Source organism: Coniosporium apollinis, assembly GCF_000281105.1.
Source record: "Coniosporium apollinis CBS 100218 chromosome Unknown supercont1.11, whole genome shotgun sequence".
In the NCBI taxonomy this organism is placed as follows: domain Eukaryota; kingdom Fungi; phylum Ascomycota; class Dothideomycetes; genus Coniosporium; species Coniosporium apollinis.
The window spans coordinates 584,393-605,082 of record NW_006913273.1 but is presented as its reverse complement, the minus strand read 5'-3'; the positions used below and the strand labels follow the sequence as shown (position 1 = coordinate 605,082).

At 54.7% G+C, this 20,690-nt stretch overlaps 4 protein-coding genes across 4 annotated transcripts; 1 reads left to right on the top strand and 3 right to left on the bottom strand.

Moving 5' to 3' along the window:
• Positions 1–616: 616 nt before the first annotated feature.
• W97_02956 (chitin synthase) lies at positions 617–6,092 on the bottom strand (the record flags this gene model as incomplete). Its single annotated transcript, XM_007780855.1, has 3 exons — positions 617–2,030; positions 2,080–5,733; positions 5,791–6,092. 3 exons carry the CDS (start codon positions 6,090–6,092, stop codon positions 617–619), a joined length of 5,370 nt encoding a protein of 1,789 aa, XP_007779045.1.
• A 1,653-nt stretch (positions 6,093–7,745) lies between these two features.
• W97_02955 (chitin synthase) lies at positions 7,746–13,637 on the top strand (the record flags this gene model as incomplete). The annotated part of the gene is made up of 4 exons (XM_007780854.1): positions 7,746–8,047; positions 8,154–10,720; positions 10,771–11,995; positions 12,050–13,637. 4 exons carry the CDS (start codon positions 7,746–7,748, stop codon positions 13,635–13,637), a joined length of 5,682 nt encoding a protein of 1,893 aa, XP_007779044.1.
• A 496-nt stretch (positions 13,638–14,133) lies between these two features.
• Positions 14,134–16,769, bottom strand: W97_02954 (uncharacterized protein; the record flags this gene model as incomplete). The annotated part of the gene is made up of 9 exons (XM_007780853.1): positions 14,134–14,387; positions 14,474–15,164; positions 15,513–15,863; positions 15,912–15,991; positions 16,043–16,106; positions 16,161–16,188; positions 16,242–16,484; positions 16,539–16,646; positions 16,711–16,769. 9 exons carry the CDS (start codon positions 16,767–16,769, stop codon positions 14,134–14,136), a joined length of 1,878 nt encoding a protein of 625 aa, XP_007779043.1.
• A 567-nt stretch (positions 16,770–17,336) lies between these two features.
• Positions 17,337–18,832, bottom strand: W97_02953 (CMGC/MAPK/P38 protein kinase; the record flags this gene model as incomplete). The annotated part of the gene is made up of 9 exons (XM_007780852.1): positions 17,337–17,406; positions 17,473–17,656; positions 17,705–17,783; positions 17,838–18,194; positions 18,245–18,344; positions 18,397–18,440; positions 18,491–18,620; positions 18,674–18,721; positions 18,777–18,832. 9 exons carry the CDS (start codon positions 18,830–18,832, stop codon positions 17,337–17,339), a joined length of 1,068 nt encoding a protein of 355 aa, XP_007779042.1.
• Positions 18,833–20,690: the final 1,858 nt, after the last annotated feature.

Here is a 20,690-nt window from a genome sequence, read left to right as displayed (position 1 = left end):
CTGACGGTGATTATGGTGACCCAGTAGAAAAGTCACCTATATAGGCGGCACGATCTAGGACTCTGAGTCACAGGTCGTGCTCAACTTAAATAAGCATCCCGCATTCTTTATACCTTAATCTGATCTCGCTTGTGATATCAATCCTCACCTCTGTTGGTTACTCTTGGCACTGTTCCCGTTCTCCTTGATCAGGACCCCAACCGTTACAACGAGGTAAATATGAGAGCCGCAAGCATGACCACCATTCAGTAAGATGTCGAGTTGAAATCGTTCGTTCATGATTTAGAACGACAAGATCGCAAAGGAAAGCAGGTGATAGAGCTGGGACGTCGTGAAGCTAGGCATGATGTTATCAGATTTCACTTATCTTGGCTGCGCCCTTGAACACGTGCCCTTACCAAAAAAGCTTTATTCACATCTGAAGAGAGATCAGCAGATGGTAGTTCTGGTTGAGCAACACCCTTTTCCCAGCCAGAACACCAACCGAGCGAGCGCAATACCCAAGGAGAAAATAGACGACCACGATGCAGACATCAACTATACAATAACCTCATTCGCCAGCTAAGACCGCAATCAGAAATCCCCACCTATAGCCCATTACATCCACCGCCTCAATCTACATATTCGCCAACTCATGGTCAATAGCCTGATCCAAAAACACCCTCCTCTCCCCCGTCAACTGCGTCTGCAGCCTCTGTTCTGCCAGCGCCTTCAACTGCTTCTTCGTAACCGTATCCATATCGACCTCTCTAAGACACGCCTGGATCGCCTCCACAATAGCTCCATCACTCGGTCCATTGACCATGTTCTGGAAATTCACCGTGCTGACCGGGCGGCTCTGGCTCGCGAACCCGAGCGGCGAGCGCCGTTGCTGCGGCAGCGGCGGGCTCGCCATCGCCATCAAGTTGTCCGAGGACTGGTGGAAGTTCGCCATGCTGGGCCGTCCGGGGGTGCCGGCAGCGTTATAGGGGTAGTTCTGCGCGTGGTCGGAGACGGCGCCCATGGACATGAGGCGGCCTGTACCCGCCGGGTCGAGCGGGGTGTCCGTGTAGCGCGAGAAGTTGGAGTAGTTCGAGTGCCTCTGCTGCATGCCCGCGAACGGCGCCGGGGACTGCGGCGGCATGTGGTAGCCGCTGGGTGCGGCGCCGCCGGGGAAGCCGGTCAGGATGGTGGAGGCAGGCTTGACGGAGGAGTAGACGGATTGCATGTCGTCCATTTCGTAGGCGCCGCCGTCCTCGTAGTTGCTTTGGGCGTACTTCTCGGTGGTCGTGGCGAGCCCGCGGCGGCCGGGGAGGTTGTTCATCGCGGCATAGTCGTCCCAGCGCTGGAGAGGGATGCTGCGCGGATCGAAACCCTCGTCGGATACGGCAACGACTTGCTTGTCACCCTTTTCGCCGATGACCACGCGGGTGTTGCCCCATGAGAAATCGTCTTGCTTCCAGAAGGAGTAGATGGGTAGAACGAAGGAATAGATAGGGAAGGCGAGGATGTAAATGATCATCCACCCCACATGCTGCCACTGTCGCTTGATGATGAAAATGATAGCTTGCAAGCCATACACCGCAGCAAGCATGATGATTGAGATTAGAGGAAACTGGCCGGTGCCACTGGAAACCATGTAGATGAGATAGGCAAGGTAAGCGCAAGTTGCTGGGAGAATGATGGTTCCAAAGAGATCGATGAAGACGACAAAACGCATGGAGAAACAGCAGAAGCCGCATAAATCCTTGAGGAAAACCAGTTCGGCCAAGTTATGGATGGTCGAGTTGATCCACCGACGTCGCTGAGAGAGCAGAACGCTCCACTTCTCCGGGGCGTCCGTAAGCGCATACGCATCGGGTACGAACTTGTAAGACATGCCGGGGAAGTGCTTGGTCATGAGAGTGGTCAGATATCGATCTTCGCCGAGGGACAGAAGGTTCTTTTTGTGTAAGGTGTCTACTTCACAATCGCTGTATTCGTGGATAACCTTGTCAGAGATGATCAGCGGCCTGCCTTTGTCGGCTGTCCTTAAGCGATACATGCAGAAACTAGTCCGTGTTAGTAATTTATTGAAAAGATGTCACTTAGGGAACTTACCAGCCGGGCAGACAAGTAACGCTGCCGAACAAGCTCTCAAATGCTTTGGCCAGGTGATGCGAAATATAATACTCATAGACCTGGATCATGGTCCACCAACTGCGTTCCTCATTCTCCAGGCTGGTCTCACCACAGATACCGGCGATCTTAGCATCGTTGGCACAGCTAGCGACAAGGCGGTTGAGGGAGTCCTCCTTGACCTTGGTGTCAGCGTCGACCATGAGGAGATACTCATACAGCTCAGGATCCACGCCGATGATATTGTTGATCTGGTGGAACATCTCCAGCTCAAGCGGGGACATAGGCGACCGGTGATGGACGCGGTTCAGGAAACTCATCAACAGGATCTGCGAGTCCCGTTTGCCGCGATTGCCTGGCTTCGACTTGCCCTGTTCGGACTCTTTGCCGACCTTAACGACTACGATGTATGGAACGACGTTGCCTTCGAATTCGTAGAGACCGGAGTACACCTTGCCGTAGTTGAGCTGCTCGCTGCCTTGACCGACTGACTTGAAGGGAAGAGCGGGAGGGTCGATCTTTGGATCTACCCCAAGGATGTCAAGTACGATTTTCGGCGTAGGCCTATCGTTGCCACCACCGACGATCATGCCATCGCAAATGACGCATATAAGCTTCCTCTTGTTGTCATATGCCAGAGCGGTAAGCGAGTCAAGACCTTTCCGAAGCTGATCTTCGCCCTCCGTGTAAGCGGGGACCTGGCAAATCACGAACTTGTCCTGGGCAGCCGGACGACGCTTGGACCCAAGCTGCAATGCCGCAAGGAACTTGATCAAGATGACCGAACACAGGATGATGGTAAAGGCAAGCAGGATGTAGTTGTTGACCTGGCACTTCGCGGTCTTCCTGAAGTCAGTACTTCCTTTGAGGAAGACGTTGTCCAAGCACTGCATGTTGGCTTTGCTGGCGGTCACGTTGCGCCCAAACTCCTCCTTCCATAGCTCCGTGATGTCGGCGCCCGGGTTGTTTTGGAAAAGCTCCTTCACTTTGGTATCCAAGAAGTCGTAGCGGGGATCCTCGTTCATGACATCGAGCGTGTTGAAGTAGTCCGTCAGGTCGTAGATCTTATCATTCATGATAGCCCACATGTGGTTGTCGTTTTCTCCCTCAGATTTGACCTTCTTGACATCGAAGACGAGCTTGCCCTTGTAATACTCTTTCATCCTGGGGAGAAATTTGCTCTCGTACCACTTGATGTCGTTAAGTGCGGTGGTTATATCCGGCATGTGAATGGGGCCCGATCTGTGTAGACCAAGCGAGTTGGTGGCCTCGGTGAGGTTAGGGGTAAGAACGACCATCTCGTCAATCTTCAGGTTCGGACAAGCCCTCGTGAGCGGCGGTGTGATGTAAGGGTCCATATCCACGCCTGCAAATTCCTGCATTGTTTCACGGGTGGTGTCGTAGCCCGCTCGGTCGCTGTGCTGTATCTTCCAGAACTTGCTCAGGTCGTAAACACCCCCGCGATGACTGACCCAAAAATCGGCATCGCCCTGATGGAACGATACCTCTTTTGCGTCCCATGCCTTGTCCCAGTTAGGGCAAAGCAGGCGACCAAAAGCCACAATGTAGAACACGACGGCACCGTTGAGCAGGAAGATCAAGAACATGAGCACGAGCTTTTCTCTCCAAGCCATGCGGACATCTGGACGCTTCATGCGACCAATGTGCCGAAGTGCAGGAGACGGTATCCAGAAGGTAAGCGCCCAGGTTAGGGCAACCCAAGCTTTCCGAGATGCTGTAATCGGTTGTTGTACGATGACTTTCGAGTCGCCCAGCTCAGGGTCGAGCTCGTTGTAGTAATCCTCACCCTTGTTCTCATCGCCTTTTCTGCCTAGACCGTAGTCTCCGCCGCTGATGCTGCGCATAGTCTTCGCCTGAGTTGGGGCAAGAGATCGAGCGCCGAGCTGGCTTCGAGCCATGGTTGCCGAGCTTGGTTGTCGAAGTAGGTTGTCTGTGCTAGGATCCGGCGTTTCGGTGACATATTGGTTGAAGAAGCCACTGCCGTTCATGCCACTTTGGACGGTGTATCCGGTCTCTAAGCCGCCAGCGCCAACCATACCACCAAGCATACTTCCAGCAGATGTCTCGGCTGGCAGCAGGTCCAACATGCTCTCGGCTTCCCACCACGCGCCCTCACGGATCCAGACACGCTCGCGGCCAATGACTACCTCACCATTGCTCCACCCTCGCTCCATGATCCAGCTTTCCACGCCGTCCTTACCCTCGTGGCAGCCAAGCCTAGAGTATCGGGTGAAAAATTCCTCGATATCGAAATCAGCGGTGAAGTCAAGATGCTTGTTCCGGCGATTGGCCCATTCGGGCAGTCGCCAAGCTCGCAGCTGGCGAGAAACTGTGCCCGCAGACCAAGCGGAGGGATTACTGGCGATTACGGCGGGCGATTCATCCGTAGGGTGTAGAGAAAGCTGATACCAAACTCTGCTGCTGCTGATGGTAGTTGATAGGTCAAATCTGCCGGTTTTCCCAAGGAGGATACCTTGACCGCTCACCGGAAACAGAATTCTGCGCACAAAGCTGTCATCATCTGATTGATGAACGAGCTTGTCAAGAACGTGCTCCCGGCGGTCGCGCTCGCTTTCCCGTTCGCGACCGGAGGCGTTGCGCATGATACCGAGGTCAGGTTCGCACTCAGAGATGGCGCTCTTCATCTCCCGTAGGACCGAAGAGCCAGCGGCGACGACAGGGACACCATCTTCCTTCATCTCGAGGTTGATGCCCTCCGAGTCGTCGAAGACTGTCTTGAGAGCCACCGCCTTGCCAAGCGCTTGGTTCGGGATCTCAACGACAGTGATGCTGACAGTATCGCCGTCGGGTTCGCTGGACCTAGGGGTGGCGGCACCGGATCGGCCTACGTCGCTGTCGCTTGAAGAGTACGCAGCCTTAACTCCTCGTATCTCTTGCTTCATGGTCTCGTTGGCCCGCGATAGAACCCAGTCAACCAATGCTTCATAAATCCCGGCAATCACAACTTCGCGCTCCAGTGTATCGCAGTTCTTAATCAGCGCCTCCGGAGCCAGGTCGAGAAAGCCGGAAACCTCCTCGCACACCTCCTCGAGCACATCATCATCGACCAGGAAGCCTAGGGTGTCTCCAAGCTTGAGTATAGCGGCCAGTGTCGCGATGAGATTACGTAGGTCGGCTCCCTTGATGCCAATAGACCTTAGGTTCTCTCTGAAGTCCTCTGCCGCCGCTGCGTCATCTGCGGTCGGCATGTAAGACGGTGGATCAAACGTCCCGGACTTTTTGAGCAGCGAGTACTGTGACACATGCTTCAGATTGAGCGCCTCACGCTCGGCAGGCGACGCTGAGCTGGATGCAACGTAGTAGAAGACGTCGAAGGCGCGGAAGCCGGTTTGCGCTGGCACGTTGAGCAAGCCTTGGTTTGTGTCAATCCCAGATGTAGAGAGCGCTAGAGACACTCCTGTCAAGCTTCCCGCGAGATTGAGCGTGAAAGTCGCGGCTAGAGAAGAATGACGAGGATAAGAAGGGTTTTGTGGCGTTACACAATGCGTAAATGCTCGCAAAATATTAAGAGCGGTGTAGAAGGTTTGAGGGACCGAAAGTGGCAGTGCGGATACGAAAGGCGCGAACAGCGACGGAGTGGACTCGTGCAAAGATCTATAGCCGTCAGCATCCCCTTTGAATCAATGCAGCGTGCCTGTGGAGAGAGTGTACCCCAAGATGATGCACCCATCCTCAGCTCTCCGCCGTGCGTGCTCCCACGCCTTCCGGCCGAGCTCAACATCTACAGTGCCTCCAAACCTGCCGTCTGGACCAGCATTGGACGCAGTGGCCCATGTGTTGACAACCAGGCTAGTGCTGGCTTCTAAGCAGTACGGCTCGCCGGAGGTGTTGCTTGTGTGTAACGCATTGAGGAGTGTAGTTGTGGAGACTTGTTGCGACGCCAGATGGCCCGGGCGTGGAGTAGGATTTGATAGGGTGGAGTATGTCGACATGCGGTTCGGATAGCCCGCCATTGTGTGTTGTTGCTTGAGACCTTGCGCTCACTGTCGAGGTCCTGAGGGTGGCGGACCGCCGCGGGACAGGTAATGTGAAGACACCCAGCCGCTACAGCCCCTGAGATGGCTTTACGAAGGTGTTTATGGTCGTCCTGGATTGGACTTCGAAGGCTTTTGATAGTAGTCTGCTAAGCGATCGTAGAGTGTTCGGTCAAATTCGTAGGTGCGTAGGGGATGGAGTTGAGCGGACGTTTGGGCCGGGTTCAGGCTATTACTCTGCCAAAAGGGTAGCTGTTGTCAAGAAGCGAATGTTGGAAAAACGAAGGTCAGCGAGAACGGCAAATACAAGAGGCAGAAACAGCAGTATACGGAGCGGCTGGGGAGAGAACAGTGGTGGAGAAGAAGTCAGCAGCAGGGCATTCCACTGGAGTTTGGTGTCTGCAGGATGCACGACTGCACGACTCCGGGCAACGGTTCGGGCGGGGTTAGTCAGCCGTAACAAGCAACCCGAAAAGGAACGACCACTTTCAAAAAGCTGGGAGAGCCGCAGCTGTGTGGCACCGTGGCAACCCGGAAGGTGTGGTGCCGTTAGGGGGGAGGCTGGCGCCGTATTCTGATGCAGCTCCGCCCGTTCAACGCTTCTGATTCGCGTGGGCGTTGATGTTTTCGTCCACTTTCGCCAGCCTATTTTTGGCTTTTTACGTTTACGACATCTACGACATCAACAACATGCACAATGTTGGCCCAGCCCGAACCCACCTTACACATTTACAAAAACGTACTGTGACATCTGTCTACACTCGGAGCTCGTGCTGTAAGCCGTAGAGTTGTCACAGCGGGGAACCTGGTTTTTGTTTGAGAAAGGAGAGAAAACCAAGGAGAAGCGAGATTACGCGTCCGGTTCTCAAGCCAACGGGAAGAGGCGCATGTGGTTGGCCCCTGTCCTGTTTACCCCAGATTTCGAGCGCCCCAAGTGCGGAAAGTGGCAGGTTGAGTGGCACACAACCCTCTTCCGCGGTGGAATCCTGGATTTACACCCGTGTCTGGAGGTAGAATGGCTGTGTTCAGCTGTCAGCACGTCGAGACCGTGTTGAGCATAATGCCACTTGCCCCATCAATGACCGGAACAATCTCATCGAGACGCTGCGAAATTTGCAGTGGCCAGACTATTATTGCATTTAGGGGATTCAAGAGCAAGGGCAAGGGCAAGGGCAAGGGCAAGGGCTGGGATCGCCGCGTTACTGTTTAGCTGGGGACCCGTGCGCCTCGTAACTTATTGTAACTAATCCACAATTGACCAACCTCACTTTGCCCCATCAGCCTTCCGAAAAGCGTTCTCCTCTGCAGCCGTCCACTGTACAACTAATTTCCATATCGTGCACTCTCGCTTTCGACGGCCCGTCTGACGTTCGCTGCTTCTCTGTCTGTTCTTTAGCCTCGTGTCGACGACCTCGAGCCCCCGTTTACCACTCGGGATCCACCAACTCTCAGGAATCACTTCGCCTTTGCCTCTACCGCACCGCAACCTTTTGCAACCACCGCCCGTTGTCCGTCAAGAACCAATCGCCCCTGGACATACCGAACACCTCGTAGATAGGACAGCCAACTGTGTCCGTGTCCATTGGTGATAGCCCTTCGTTTAGCGGCCCTCGGGGGACGCTGTCTTCGAGCATGGCACTCAACTCCTTGAGTGGAGCGGCGCCTCAGCATGCCCAACCCTCGTTGCCTTCTCTGCCAGCGCATTTGCAGTCCGACACCCATCTTACAGCACATCTAGCGAGCCGGTTCCATGCGCACTTGCCCACCGCCTCCCTCTCGTCGCACGCTATAATATCGCTTAATACCTATACATCATCAGCTAAGGGCCCTAATGGGGGGAAAGAGGGGAGCGCCATGGCGGCTGCGGAGGATATCGCATCCAGAGCGTGGACTCGGCTAGGGCATCGTGGAGAGAATCAGGCGGTTGTCTTTCTGTAGGTCCACTCTCGCCTCCTAGGATATGCCCAGCGTTGGGACCGAAGAACGAAGTCGTGCTCCATTGATACTGGTCTGTCCGCTTGCTAATACTACAATTTCCAGTGGAGAGTCTGGTTCCGGGAAGACTACGCTCCGAGCTCACCTCCTCTCCGCCCTGCTGAGCTACTCCTCGACACCGCTCTCGCACAAGCTTTCATACGCTGCATTTGTTTTCGACACACTCACCACCACCAAATCTCTGACTACACCGACGGCGTCCAAGGCGGGGCTCTTCTTTGAGCTCCAGTATGATACTTCTTCGTCTATGCACCCGACATTAATCGGTGGCAAGCTGCTCGACCACAGGCTGGAGAGGAGTAGGATCGCTTCCGTCCCGACCGGCGAACGGAACTTCCATGTGCTATACTACCTCTTAGCCGGAACAAGCGACGCTGAAAAGCAGCATCTTGGCCTGGAAAGTCCTGGTCAGGTATCCAACGAACCTGGCGCGCGAACCTCGCTGTCAGGGCAAAAGAGGTGGAGATACTTGGGGCATCCGACTCAGCTTAAGGTTGGTGTGAATGACCATGAAGGGTTTCAGCACTTCAAGACAGCGTTGAGGAAGCTTGAGTTCCCGAGAAGTGAGATCGCCGAGATCTGCCAGATTCTCGCTGCTATCCTGCACATTGGCCAGCTCGAGTTCATGACGACTCAATCGACGACACCCGCTGCGGATGAAAGCGGAGGCTACTCCCATGAAGGTGGCGAGGACATCACCGTGGTCAGGAACAAGGACGTTCTTCGAATAGTAGCCGCTTTCCTTGGAGTCGGCATGCAAGATCTCGAACACAGTTTCGGCTCCAAGACGAAGACAATACATCGCGAGCGGGTCACTGTCATGCTCGATCCTCGGGGAGCGCGGGAGAACGCGGATGAGCTTGCTCGCGTTCTCTATGCCCTGCTTGTCGCTTTTGTGATGGAGAGCATCAACGAGAGGATCTGCGCAGTGGAGACCACCATTGCCAATACGATCTCGATCGTCGACTTTCCAGGCTTTGCTCAAGTATCTGCGACAGGCCACACACTCGATCAGCTTCTCAATAATGCGGCTACGGAGTCTATGTACCATTTCTGCCTACAGAGCTTCTTCGACCGCAAAGCCGATTTACTAGAAGCCGAAGATGTCAACGTACCCGCCACCAGCTATTTTGATAACTCAGACGCTGTCAAGGGCCTCCTCAAGCCTGGCAATGGTTTGCTGAGTATCATGGATGACCAGATGCGCCGCGGAAAGACCGACATGCAGTTCCTTGAAAGCATGCGAAAGCGCTTCGAGGGCAAAAATCCAGCAATCATACCTGGAAGCGCTACCGCCACACTACCCGGTAGTAACTTCGCCACGACGAACACCGCTGCTTCATTCACTGTCAGGCATTTCTCTGGTGAGGTGGAATACCCCATTGAAGGCTTGATGGAGGACAACGGAGATATCATCTCTGGCGATCTCATGCAACTCATCAACTCGACGAGGAGCAGCTTCTTGAAGGAACTTTTCGGCCAGAAGGCTTTGACCACAGTTGTCCATCCCAAGGAACATTCTGCTGTCATGCAAGCATCCGTCAGCTCTAAGCCGATGAGGCAACCTAGTATGGCGCGGAAGAAGTTTGACAGACCCGCCCGATTCGGGACTCGGGAAGTTAGCGCAGAAAACGATGAGAGCTCCAGTGGCATCGGTGGAAATTCGCGGAGCGCCTCGAGAAGTTCCAAGCGCCACAGCCAACTGGAATCCGGCAAACAACAAGGAGCAGCTGGCCAGTTCCTATCATCACTCGACAACGTCACTCGGTCGCTTACAGGACCGAACACCAATCCTTACTTCGTTTTCTGCTTGAAGCCTAACGACCGGCGCATTGCCAACCAGTTTGACAGCAAGTGTGTCCGGACCCAAGTGCAGACCTTTGGCATCGCAGAAATAAGTCAGCGCCTTCGGAACGCAGACTTTAGCGTGTTCCTACCATTCGGCGAGTTCCTCGGTGTTGCCGAAAGTGACACGATCGTTGTTGGCAGCGAACGAGAACGAGCCGAGATGCTGCTCGACGAGAAGAAATGGCCCGGCAACGAGGCCCGCGTTGGCAGCACTGGAGTGTTCCTCAGCGAACGATGCTGGCTGAGCATTGCCAATCTTCCAAGTGCTGTCCCCGGTGGTGAGAGCAGAAGCAGGTTCTTGGGCGCAGAAACCGATGATGAGGGCGGCGACGGATTGCTCAGGCCCGGACGCCCCTACAACGATTCCAAAGTCCGCCTCATCTCGTCCCAGACTCCGTCTCCTGGTTCCTTTTACCACGACGACAAAGCTGGCGGATACTTTGGTAGCCGGGACATCGATGATAAGTCCGATGCCGGCGTCTCAGCCATCAACGGCGGCGATATGTTCCGAAACCTTGAGACCCGCGAGCAGATGGCTGAGAAGGGCAACGAGGTCAAAATGGAAGAGGTCGATTCCGTTCCTGTATCTGGCAGTCGCAAGAGATGGCTATTCATGGTGTGGCTGCTTACGTTCTACATCCCGGACTTCGCCATTAGGATATTGGGTAGAATGAAACGAAAGGACGTGCGGACGGCTTGGCGAGAGAAGTTAGCCATCAACCTACTGATCTGGCTGAGCTGCGCGTTTGTCGTCTTCTTCATGAGTAAGTCAACCGGACCGGGTCTTCATTTGTGCACTGCTGACGTGAACCAGTTGGTTTCCCGGCTTTGATCTGTCCCACGCAACATGTCTATTCTAGTCAAGAGCTGTCCTCGTTTGATGGCAAAGATGGCAACAGTGCGTACGTCGCGATTCGCGGCATCGTCTACGACCTGGGAGCCTTCATGCCAGTACACTATCCCAGCGTTGTGCCTCAGTCAGCTCTGCAAAAGTACGCTGGCAGGGATGTTACGAACCTCTTTCCCGTCCAAGTTTCGGCTCTTTGCAGAGGCACTGCGGGCAGCATTGATCAGGCAGTACAGCTCAATTTTAGGAACAACAACTACACTGGATCCGATATCCTAGTCAGCTCCACCGACACCAACGCCAAATACCACGACTTCCGATGGGCCACCAACGACTCTCGTCCGGATTGGTGGTACGAACAGCAAACATTCCTCATGGCCAACTACATGAAGGGCAGGATCGGCTACAGTCCGCAGTACCTGAAGACGCTTGCGAAGAAGTCTACCGCTATCGCCAGTCTCAACGGCGCTGTATACGATCTGACCGATTATATTCCCGGCGGAAGACAAGCCCAGTATCCAGTTGGAACGGACCCGCCAAGTCAGCTACCGGACACGGACTTTATGGATCCCCTAGTCGTTAGTCTTTTCCAGCAACGCGCTGGAGATGATATCACGAAGTACTGGGATGCGCTCAACATCGATCCGGCTTTGAAGTGGGATATGCAGGTCTGCCTGAGGAACCTCTTCTACGCTGGCGATGTCGATACCCGAAACTCGGCCCAGTGCCTTTTTGCTAAGTACATCCTCCTCGCCATCTCCATTCTGTTGGTCAGCGTTATCGGTTTCAAGTTCCTGGCAGCTCTACAATTCGGAAAGAAGAACATGCCGGAGAACCTGGATAAGTTCGTCATCTGTACTGTACCTGCCTATACCGAAGACGAGGATTCACTGCGCCGCGCTATTGACTCTGCCGCACGAATGAAGTATGACGACAAGCGCAAACTAATCGTCATTGTCTGCGACGGTATGATTATTGGACAGGGTAATGACCGGCCGACGCCTCGCATTGTGCTTGATATTCTAGGCGTCTCCGAGCATGTCGATCCGGAGCCGTTGAGCTTTGAATCCCTGGGAGAGGGCATGAAGCAGCACAATATGGGCAAGGTCTACTCAGGTTTGTATGAGGTTCAGGGTCACATTGTGCCGTTCTTGGTTCTTGTCAAGGTTGGAAAGCCGTCAGAGGTCTCGAAGTAAGTCTGCACCGCATTAGTCCTTTGTTAAGCCTTCATGCTGACTGATCCTAGGCCTGGCAACCGTGGCAAACGCGATTCCCAGATGGTCCTTATGCGGTTCCTGAACCGTGTTCACTACAACCTCCCGATGACACCCTTGGAGCTCGAGATGCACCATCAAATCCGGAACATCATCGGAGTCAACCCGACCTTCTACGAGTTCTTGCTGCAGATCGATGCCGATACCGTCGTTGCGCCCGATTCAGCCACTCGTATGGTAGCCGCGTTCCTGCACGACACCCGCTTGATCGGCGTCTGCGGCGAGACGGCTCTCACCAACGCAAAGTCGTCCTTTATCACGATGATGCAAGTCTACGAGTACTACATCTCCCACAACCTGACCAAGGCCTTTGAAAGCTTGTTCGGCTCCGTGACCTGTCTCCCCGGCTGTTTCTCCATGTATCGGATCCGGGCCGCCGAGACGGGCAAGCCGCTTTTCGTCAGCAAGGAAGTCATCGACGCCTACTCGGAGATCCGCGTCGACACTTTGCACATGAAGAACCTGCTCCACCTGGGCGAAGACAGATATCTCACCACCCTGTTACTGAAGTACCACTCCAAGTACAAGACCAAGTACATCTTCCGCGCGCACGCCTGGACCATCGCGCCCGACAGCTGGAAAGTCTTCATGTCGCAACGTCGCCGCTGGATCAACAGCACGGTGCACAACCTGATCGAGCTGATCCCCTTACAGCAGCTCTGCGGCTTCTGCTGCTTCAGCATGCGCTTCGTCGTCTTCCTCGACCTGCTCAGCACGATCGTACAGCCCGTCATCGTGGGCTACATCGTCTACCTAATCGTGCTTGTCGCGCGCGCCTCGGAAGTCGTGCCCATCACGGCGTTCATCCTACTGGGTGCTATCTATGGTTTGCAAGCCATCATCTTCATCCTGCGCCGCAAGTGGGAGATGATCGGCTGGATGATCATCTACGTGCTCGCGACTCCCATCTTCGCCTGCGGCCTCCCGCTGTATTCTTTCTGGTACATGGACGACTTCTCCTGGGGCAACACCCGTGTCGTGATGGGCGAAAAGGGCCAAAAGGTCGTCGTCTCCGACGAAGGGAAGTTCGACCCATCGTCTATCCCGCACAAGAAGTGGGAGGAGTACCAGGCCGAGCTCTGGGACGCGCAGTCCGTCCGCGACGACGCGAGGTCCGAGATCAGCGGCGTGAGCTACGCGACGAAGAGCGCCATGGGCGGCCACCACGGCATGGGTGGTGGTATGGGCATGGGAATGGGCATGGGACCATACAGCCACCACCCCTCCCCCGGCTCCGAACACGCCTTTGGCCAGCCACCTAGCCGGCCGCTCTCTCAGCTCGACCTGCCGCGCTACGGCAGCAGACTTAGTCTCGCACCCTCGGGCTACGGCGGCGGCATCTACAGCAACGAGATGGAGATGGCTGAGTTGACCGGGGCGCTGCCGAGCGATGATGCCATTCTCGCCGAGATTAGGGAGGTGCTGAAGACGGCGGATTTGATGAGTGTGACGAAGAAGAGCATTAAGCGCGAGTTGGAGGCGAGGTTTGGGGTCAGCTTGGATGCTAAGAGGGCGTATATTGGGAGCGCGACCGAGGCGATTTTGAGTGAACAGTTGTAGAAACGGGAGGGGGGGCGGAGGATATGGGGCGGCTGCATGGGATGGAGTTACCTTTTTTTCTCTTCTCGTGTCTGTTTCGGGGCTTCTGTAGGGCATTGGCGCTATTGTCATTTTGTTGAATCTTCGTTTGTTCATGTGCCTTTGAAAACGGGAATATAGGTGCGGGGAAAGGAAGGGTTTCTCAAATAGTACACTAATATCACAACACCGTTCGCTACAATTCATCAAGTTTGTTATGCGCAGAGTCAGACAACGCGGTCCGGCCGCTGATGAGGATTGAAGCAAGATGCAATTACATTTCAAAACTATTTAGACGCCGACCAGCTCCGCGCTATGCGAATATTCAAATATTAGGGAGGCCGCCAGACCGTAAAAGAAGCGTCAAACGTTAATTCGCCCGTCAATAAATGCAACTCGTAATCCGCTCTGCCTCCGAAAGCCAATTCCATAACGCCCTGATCCTAATTCGCACATACCAGGTACTGTATCAAAATTCTCACGTAGGCTCACCAGCAGCTCTGTCCTTCTCCCTCGCAGGCGCGGTCCTCTCGCTCAGTCTCAGCGGTAAAGGCGGAGCGCGCTTGTCATCTTCCGTAGCTGTAGAAGGCGCCGACGAGTTCGGAGCCTTGCCCCACCCCGTCTTACGCTTCTCCGACGCCCACATTCCCCACGACGACAGGTAGGCGCCAGCACGAGACGAAGCCGCCTGGACTGAAGCTTGGGCATGGGATAGATCCGGTGCTTTGGGGACTGTGACACGTCGTTAGCCAATTTTCAGACCGGATTTGTAGGTAACAGAAAAGAGTATAGAACGGGTGCGCAAGGGCTGAACATACACCTCACACCCCCCATCGGCGCCTTGTCACTCGGCGATGTCGGCGGCGACATCCCCGCAGCCGCAGCCGCGGCCCTAGCCTCCTCGTGCTTACTGCGCTGCGCTTCCCGCATCGCCTCAATGTCCGCCCATAGATTATTGAACGCCGTCGAGACCTTCTTTTGCCCCGTAACGAGATGCTTTCCCACAACCTCACGGCCAACCTGGAAGCGTTCGTCAAGGTGCAACTCGGCCACCTGCTGCGCCAGCCTTCTCTGCACGTCCTCGATCGTCAGGCCACCGGAGCAGGGATGGCTAGGCGGGACGATGTCGAAGAGATGCGAATCCGTGAACTTGTCGAAGAGGCGGAAATTCTCTGTCTTCATCCACGCGTCGATCCACTCGGTGCCGAACTCGAGAGCAGGATCGCCCTCTATGCCGCCGACTGCGGCTCTGGGGTCGTCCCGGTGCTTTTGGAGGTAGAGGCGGCATTTGATGGAGGAGAGGAGGGCGAGGAGATACTCTTCGAACTGAAGGCGGATGAACTCTTCGCTACCGGAGTAGCCCATGGTTTTTGGTCGGCTGGGGTTGGATTCGTCCCAGGTTTCGTTCACGGCCTGCGTGATGAAGTCGATCCAGCGGCGGTCGGGGGTTGTGAGTGTTAGGGCTGAACGGAGAGATGGTGATGAGATGTGTACCGTATCCTCGTCAAGCTGCGAAGGTAATGGAATTAGTCAATGTTTCGAAGGGTTGTGAGACAGTAAGCGCAATCGAGTCTTCGGTCTCGTCGGTCGGTGAAACCTTTCGAGAAGCCGACTCCGGTGAAAGGCTTCAAAACATTAACGCTCGCGAAATCACGATCTAACACAAAGTCTTGCCAATATTTTGCAAACCCGTAGTAACGCCATAGCAAAGAACATGCTTGCTGTGAACATCCCGCCAGAGCTGTCCAAGAGTTCGTCCTGCCCCTTGCCCTGACGAGACACCCTTGGAAATGATTCAAGTGACTGAGACTAAAAGGATAGAACAGTATTGCAGCTCTCTAACTGAAAACTACTCACGTTGATCAAAATATCACTATACCGATCCTTCTGCTGCAACAGCAACGAGTTCGTCGAGCCCACCACATAACTCTTCGTCCCATAGTCCGCCAGCAGGTCCAGCTGCTGCAGCGGCGTATACGGCCCGAACAGGCTGCCCTTGCCGAAAATCTGTAACGGCAGCCCCATGTACGAGAGCAGCGAGGCACGCTCGCTGGTACGCAGAGACGTCGGCATCACCAGTGACTCCTCGTACGAGTTGAGGACAGGATCGGCGCAGTCGTGGAGGTTCCTTATCAGGCCGGGGATTAGGGAGATTAGTGAGAATTGGAGCATGCAGAGACGCTCGCAGTGGGAGCCGAAGAAGAGCATCTGTGGGCATTAGGAGGTGCTCCTCGGAGGGGTGGGTGCGGGACTTACTTTGGGCTGCAGGAGACAGCATTTGAATAACACAAGCGTTTGGTACTTGAACTCATGAACGAGCTCGCGGAGTGATAGTCCTTGAACGTCAGCTTAAGCCCAAAATAATGGCCAGCCAAAGATACACATACCGAAATACTGGTCCCTCTCATCAACCTGCTCACGAAAGCTCTGTGCAAGACTCTCCTGAAATCTCTGTGAACACCTCTTAGCCCAGCCCCTCTCAAAACTCTCCCTTCACCAACCCACCTGCAGAATATCCAGATCCGTAAAGTCTCTAGCACCCGTCAACACCACCCTAACCCCCCTTCCCACACCCCACCAACATACCTCTGCCTAAACCACGCCGCCGTCACGCTCGCCAGCTTCTCCCTCACCATGCCAAAAAACTGCGGACTATCCGAAATGACCACAACAGCCTTCTGCACCGTCGATCTCGTCACATCCTTAGGTCTAACTCTCAACTTCGCCGCATCTAACTGGCGCGTGCACGAGATGCCGAACAGCGAGGTCGCGGGACTGTCGGCCGTGGCGGAGTGGCGGAGCGTGAAGTAGGAGAAGTCTTCGGTGGAGCTGCGTGGGGAGGTCAGTATAGTTAGGAGTAGGTGGAGGTGAGGTGAGAGGTACGCGTGCGCGCCGTCGGTTAGGGCCATGAAGGGGAGGAGGGGCCATTCGTTGTCGGCGGCCGGGTCGGTGCCATCGGGGACGCCTATCCAAGTCTCGACTTCGGGGCCTCTGCGAGGTGCTTAGTGGACTGTATCAATACCAAATGGCGCGTTGGCGCAGAGCGAGAACCGACCTGGCGTGGTGGAAGTCTACGATGCATACGATCGGGGTAAACGGCTTACGAATAGCCATTGCGGTTATCAATGTGTCTTGTTAAGCATTGGCGGTGCGCTGGTATAAATCCATGTAGTTTGTGCGCTTTGGTGGCTTTGAATTAAGGTTATGGGAGCTTGTCGTCGAGGCCAGCCCTACGGAGCTAGCCAGCTGTCGTGGCTGTTTCCGCGGATCTCGAGCGATCTGCCGTTAGATGTGTGGCTTGCGTGGCTGATCGGAGCAATTCGCCGCGAAGAAGCATTCGTTAGAAGCACGCGTCAAGTCGGAGATCACGCTACGTAGTTTGCCATTTAGTTCTATAATCTGTGATAACCAGCAATCCGCAAAGGGTATGCCACAGCCCACTTTGCTCGCCTCAGCTCTCCTGACCATACCCCACACCGTTCACGTGCAAATCCAATGAGGCATGTCTAAGCAATCGATAGGAAGGCGAACAAGCATCCAACATGATGGGTAGCAGATATTTGAGCCGTAAATGAACCGGGTATATCTCCGGAAAAGCCTACAATGCGGCGCAGGGGCGGGGAGGAGACATAGGACTGTTGTTGCCTTTCTGAGGGTCTAGGCACTTGGGTATGAATGTGGCTAGCTACCGTTCTCAACATCGCCCTGGTTCTGCGCATCTACGTTGTGGTAGTCCAGGATTTCCGAGTACCTGACGCTGTAGCATTAGCCAACGCTCCGAAGCAAGATCTGCGCAACAGGGACTCTTGGGACGTACATCATGATTTTCCACGTATCAACCGGGAGATCCGCGTCATTGAAAGACCAGTCGAATTTTTCTTCGGCAACAGGCTCATCCGTCGGATCGTGATACGGAGCAAGGTATGGATGAGCAAGAGCCTCGCCGGCGCGGACGCGCTTCTTCGGGTCGAACACAAGCATCTTCTCTAGTAGATCAATTGCTGGAAAAGTCAGCAAGTGTACAGCTCTTTGTGAAGCTATGTTCTTACCCATTGGGTCCGCGTTCTTGAACTTGTTGCTCAAAGGCTGGCGTTCGCGCTTTGGCAGGGATTGAACAAATCGCAATGTCTGGAGTATGCTAGTCAGTAAACGTCACGCTGACCGGCTACTACTCTTGCTCACATTTTCGCTGCAGATGGTCTGAATAACATCATCTGGTGGGGTACCGAGCAGCTCGGTAATGATCGAGAACTGATTCACGTGATCCTTGCCCGGGAATAGTGGCTTGCCCTCCAACATTTCGGCGAAGATGCAACCCGCACTCCAAATGTCCACCTCCACGTCGTATTTCTGCCACGTAAGCATGATCTCCGGCGCACGGTAGTATCGCGTAGAGACGTAACCGGTCATCTGCGGGTCCTGAATACGCGCCAGTCCGAAGTCGCAGATTTTGAGGTCGCAGTTTTCGTTTACGAGGATGTTGCTAGGCTTGAGGTCGCGGTGCACAACGCCGGCAGAGTGGACATATTTGAGCCCTCGCTAGGTGCTGTTAGACGCCGGCCGACGCTTATGGGAGGGTTTCCGCTTACGAGTATCTGGTAGAGGAAGTACTGGATGAACTGCTTCTCTAGAGGCCTGGAAGTGAGGAGTCGGTGAAGGTCGGTGCCGAGGAGCTCAGTGACAAAGTAGCTGGCCGACTAATTAGCGGGGTAGTCTGTTGGCTGGAGCTGACCGGCCGTACATGTCTTCAAGAGGCGAGATGAAGATATCGCTAAGACTGATGACCTTTTGTATTTTAGCCACTTGTTCCCAGGCCGACGCTTTTATACACTAACATTTTCGTGGCGGAGGTGCTTCAAGAGCTTCAGCTCGCGGTATGTTCGTTTGGATAGAACCGGTGTGCTGAACGGCTTCATAATCTTCTTCACGGCCACCGCTTGGCCGGTAAGCTGGTCCTTGGCCGAGCTAGGTGTTGACATTAGCCTAGTGTAGACATGAAGACCAGATGTGCGCCCTACCAAACCAGGCCGAAGGCGCCCATGCCAACAGGCTGCAAATCGGTGTACCTGGAAGCGTTGTCAATCGCCTATTCCGTATGCCCACAGGCGGTGGATCCATTACCGGCTCGTAATCTCGAACGTGGTGCCGAAGATTTGGGCACGCACAAATTCCGCCATGTTGACCGCTTGTTGTGGTTACACTGCTGGAGTGCTGGCCGTCGAGGTATTCTAGGGTTTGCGCGGGTTCGAGGGGTGGTGACAGAGTGGTGCCTTCCGATGAAGTCGCTGCGTGGAGTGTTCAGTGCTAATGTCTGTCAGAATAAAGATTTTCGCCGGCGCGGATAGCGTCCACTTCTTGGCTGCAGGCGGAGGTAGCTCAGTGATTTGCAATCGGGCTAGACGCACTCTGGAATAAACAGTGGGTGGAAGGCGAGGCACAAGTCTCCGACCAAGGGTGAGGTGGCGGCCTGTGTTCGCTGGGACAGTCTTCCGCTCGGTAACGACCGAGTCCGCGACGCCGGCGTCTGTTTGGGGTTATTTGTGGATGCTGTTTGGGATGTGGGATGGCAATTGCAAGCACAGCGACGATCGTTGCCCGCAGCGGACAACAGGTGCGGTGGGCTGCTGCTGCTGAAAGTGGATGAGATGGGGATTGCTCCGTGGGCAGCGGGAAGCCGGAGATCACGACGATGGAGGGGGCGCGCAATCACCTGGGCATCCACCTGCGCATCCACGCACCAAAGCTGGGCAGAGTCCTTGCAGCGGTTGAGAACCGGGCAGTTGTGTTTTCCCATGGCCAGACGTCACCAGAGCACTGTTTGGCAGTGGGATGTGGCTTGTGCTAACGCCTTCCAGCAGGCGCTCGTGGGCCGAGCTTAGCTCAATCCCGTCCGCGACTGAGTCCAAGCTGTGTGCGATTGGACCAGCTTGTTGCTGCTGAATCTCAAGCAGAACCGCTTCTAATACTACTAGTACACGTAGACCACCAGCAGTCTTGCACCGTGCCTAGTTGTCCATTGTGCTGGCGCGACGGCAACGCTGCTTCGAGCGATACCCGCCACGCTTTGTGGACGATAAGCGATGCCCAGGACACATCCTGAGACCTGCCAACTCGGAGTGCCGCAGCTGAACGTGCTGGATGGAAGACGACATAACAAGCTGACACGGTATGAAAGACCTGCGTCCGGCCGCTGCGCTTGGCAGAATCCTCAGCCAGTGTTACAAACACGGGCTACCAACTGATATGTAAAAACGTGGTGAACATGCCAAGATGTTTGAGGTTTTCAAATAGGCCTCTTAGCTTTGTGGCACGCTGAGCCAACGGTTACTTGTTCCGACAACGGTAGGTGTTTTCCAATCTTACAATTAGAATTAGGACTGGCCATTGAAACTCTCGGGCGATTCAATTAGTCCAGCCGTACGAGAGAGATGGAAAAGAGAAAAATACGACTGCGGTTTCGACAAGGTGCTACTGACTGGCTTTCCAAAACTATCCACAAAGACTTTCGAGAGGATGCTTGCTGAACCTTTGTTCCCAGTAAAGCCGCCAAACCCTAAAGCTGGATCAGTGGAATGGAGAAGGAGCGACCTGCTGGCATGTGCCGCTGGAATCCTAACTACGCCAAGAGCACATGTTTGCGATGCGTGCTTCCGTGAGTGCGGAGTGCGCTCGGGCGTGTGCTGGTGCTTGATCTGATAGCTGACTTAAGGGTCTGGTGCTGGTATATGACACTGTCGTAGACAAAGCTAAAAGTCGCTGATTGTATCTCTCCATCGAGACGCGCGTTTGAGCACGGGTTTGAGATGTGTTGCTGAGGGAGGAGCCTGAGGCATGTGTGTCTTGCTTGCTTGTTCGTGAGGAAGGTGCTTCGGCTGCGCCAGCCTCGATGAGAGAGAGGCTGAACAACTCCGCATCCATTCATCATCTCGGGCCAGATCAACCCTCCTCGCTGGATCCAACACCGCCAGATCCCCACGTAACCGTAGTCGTCCTTGAATCCGAGCCATCCCCATCTTCATCAGCAGAGAGCTGCAG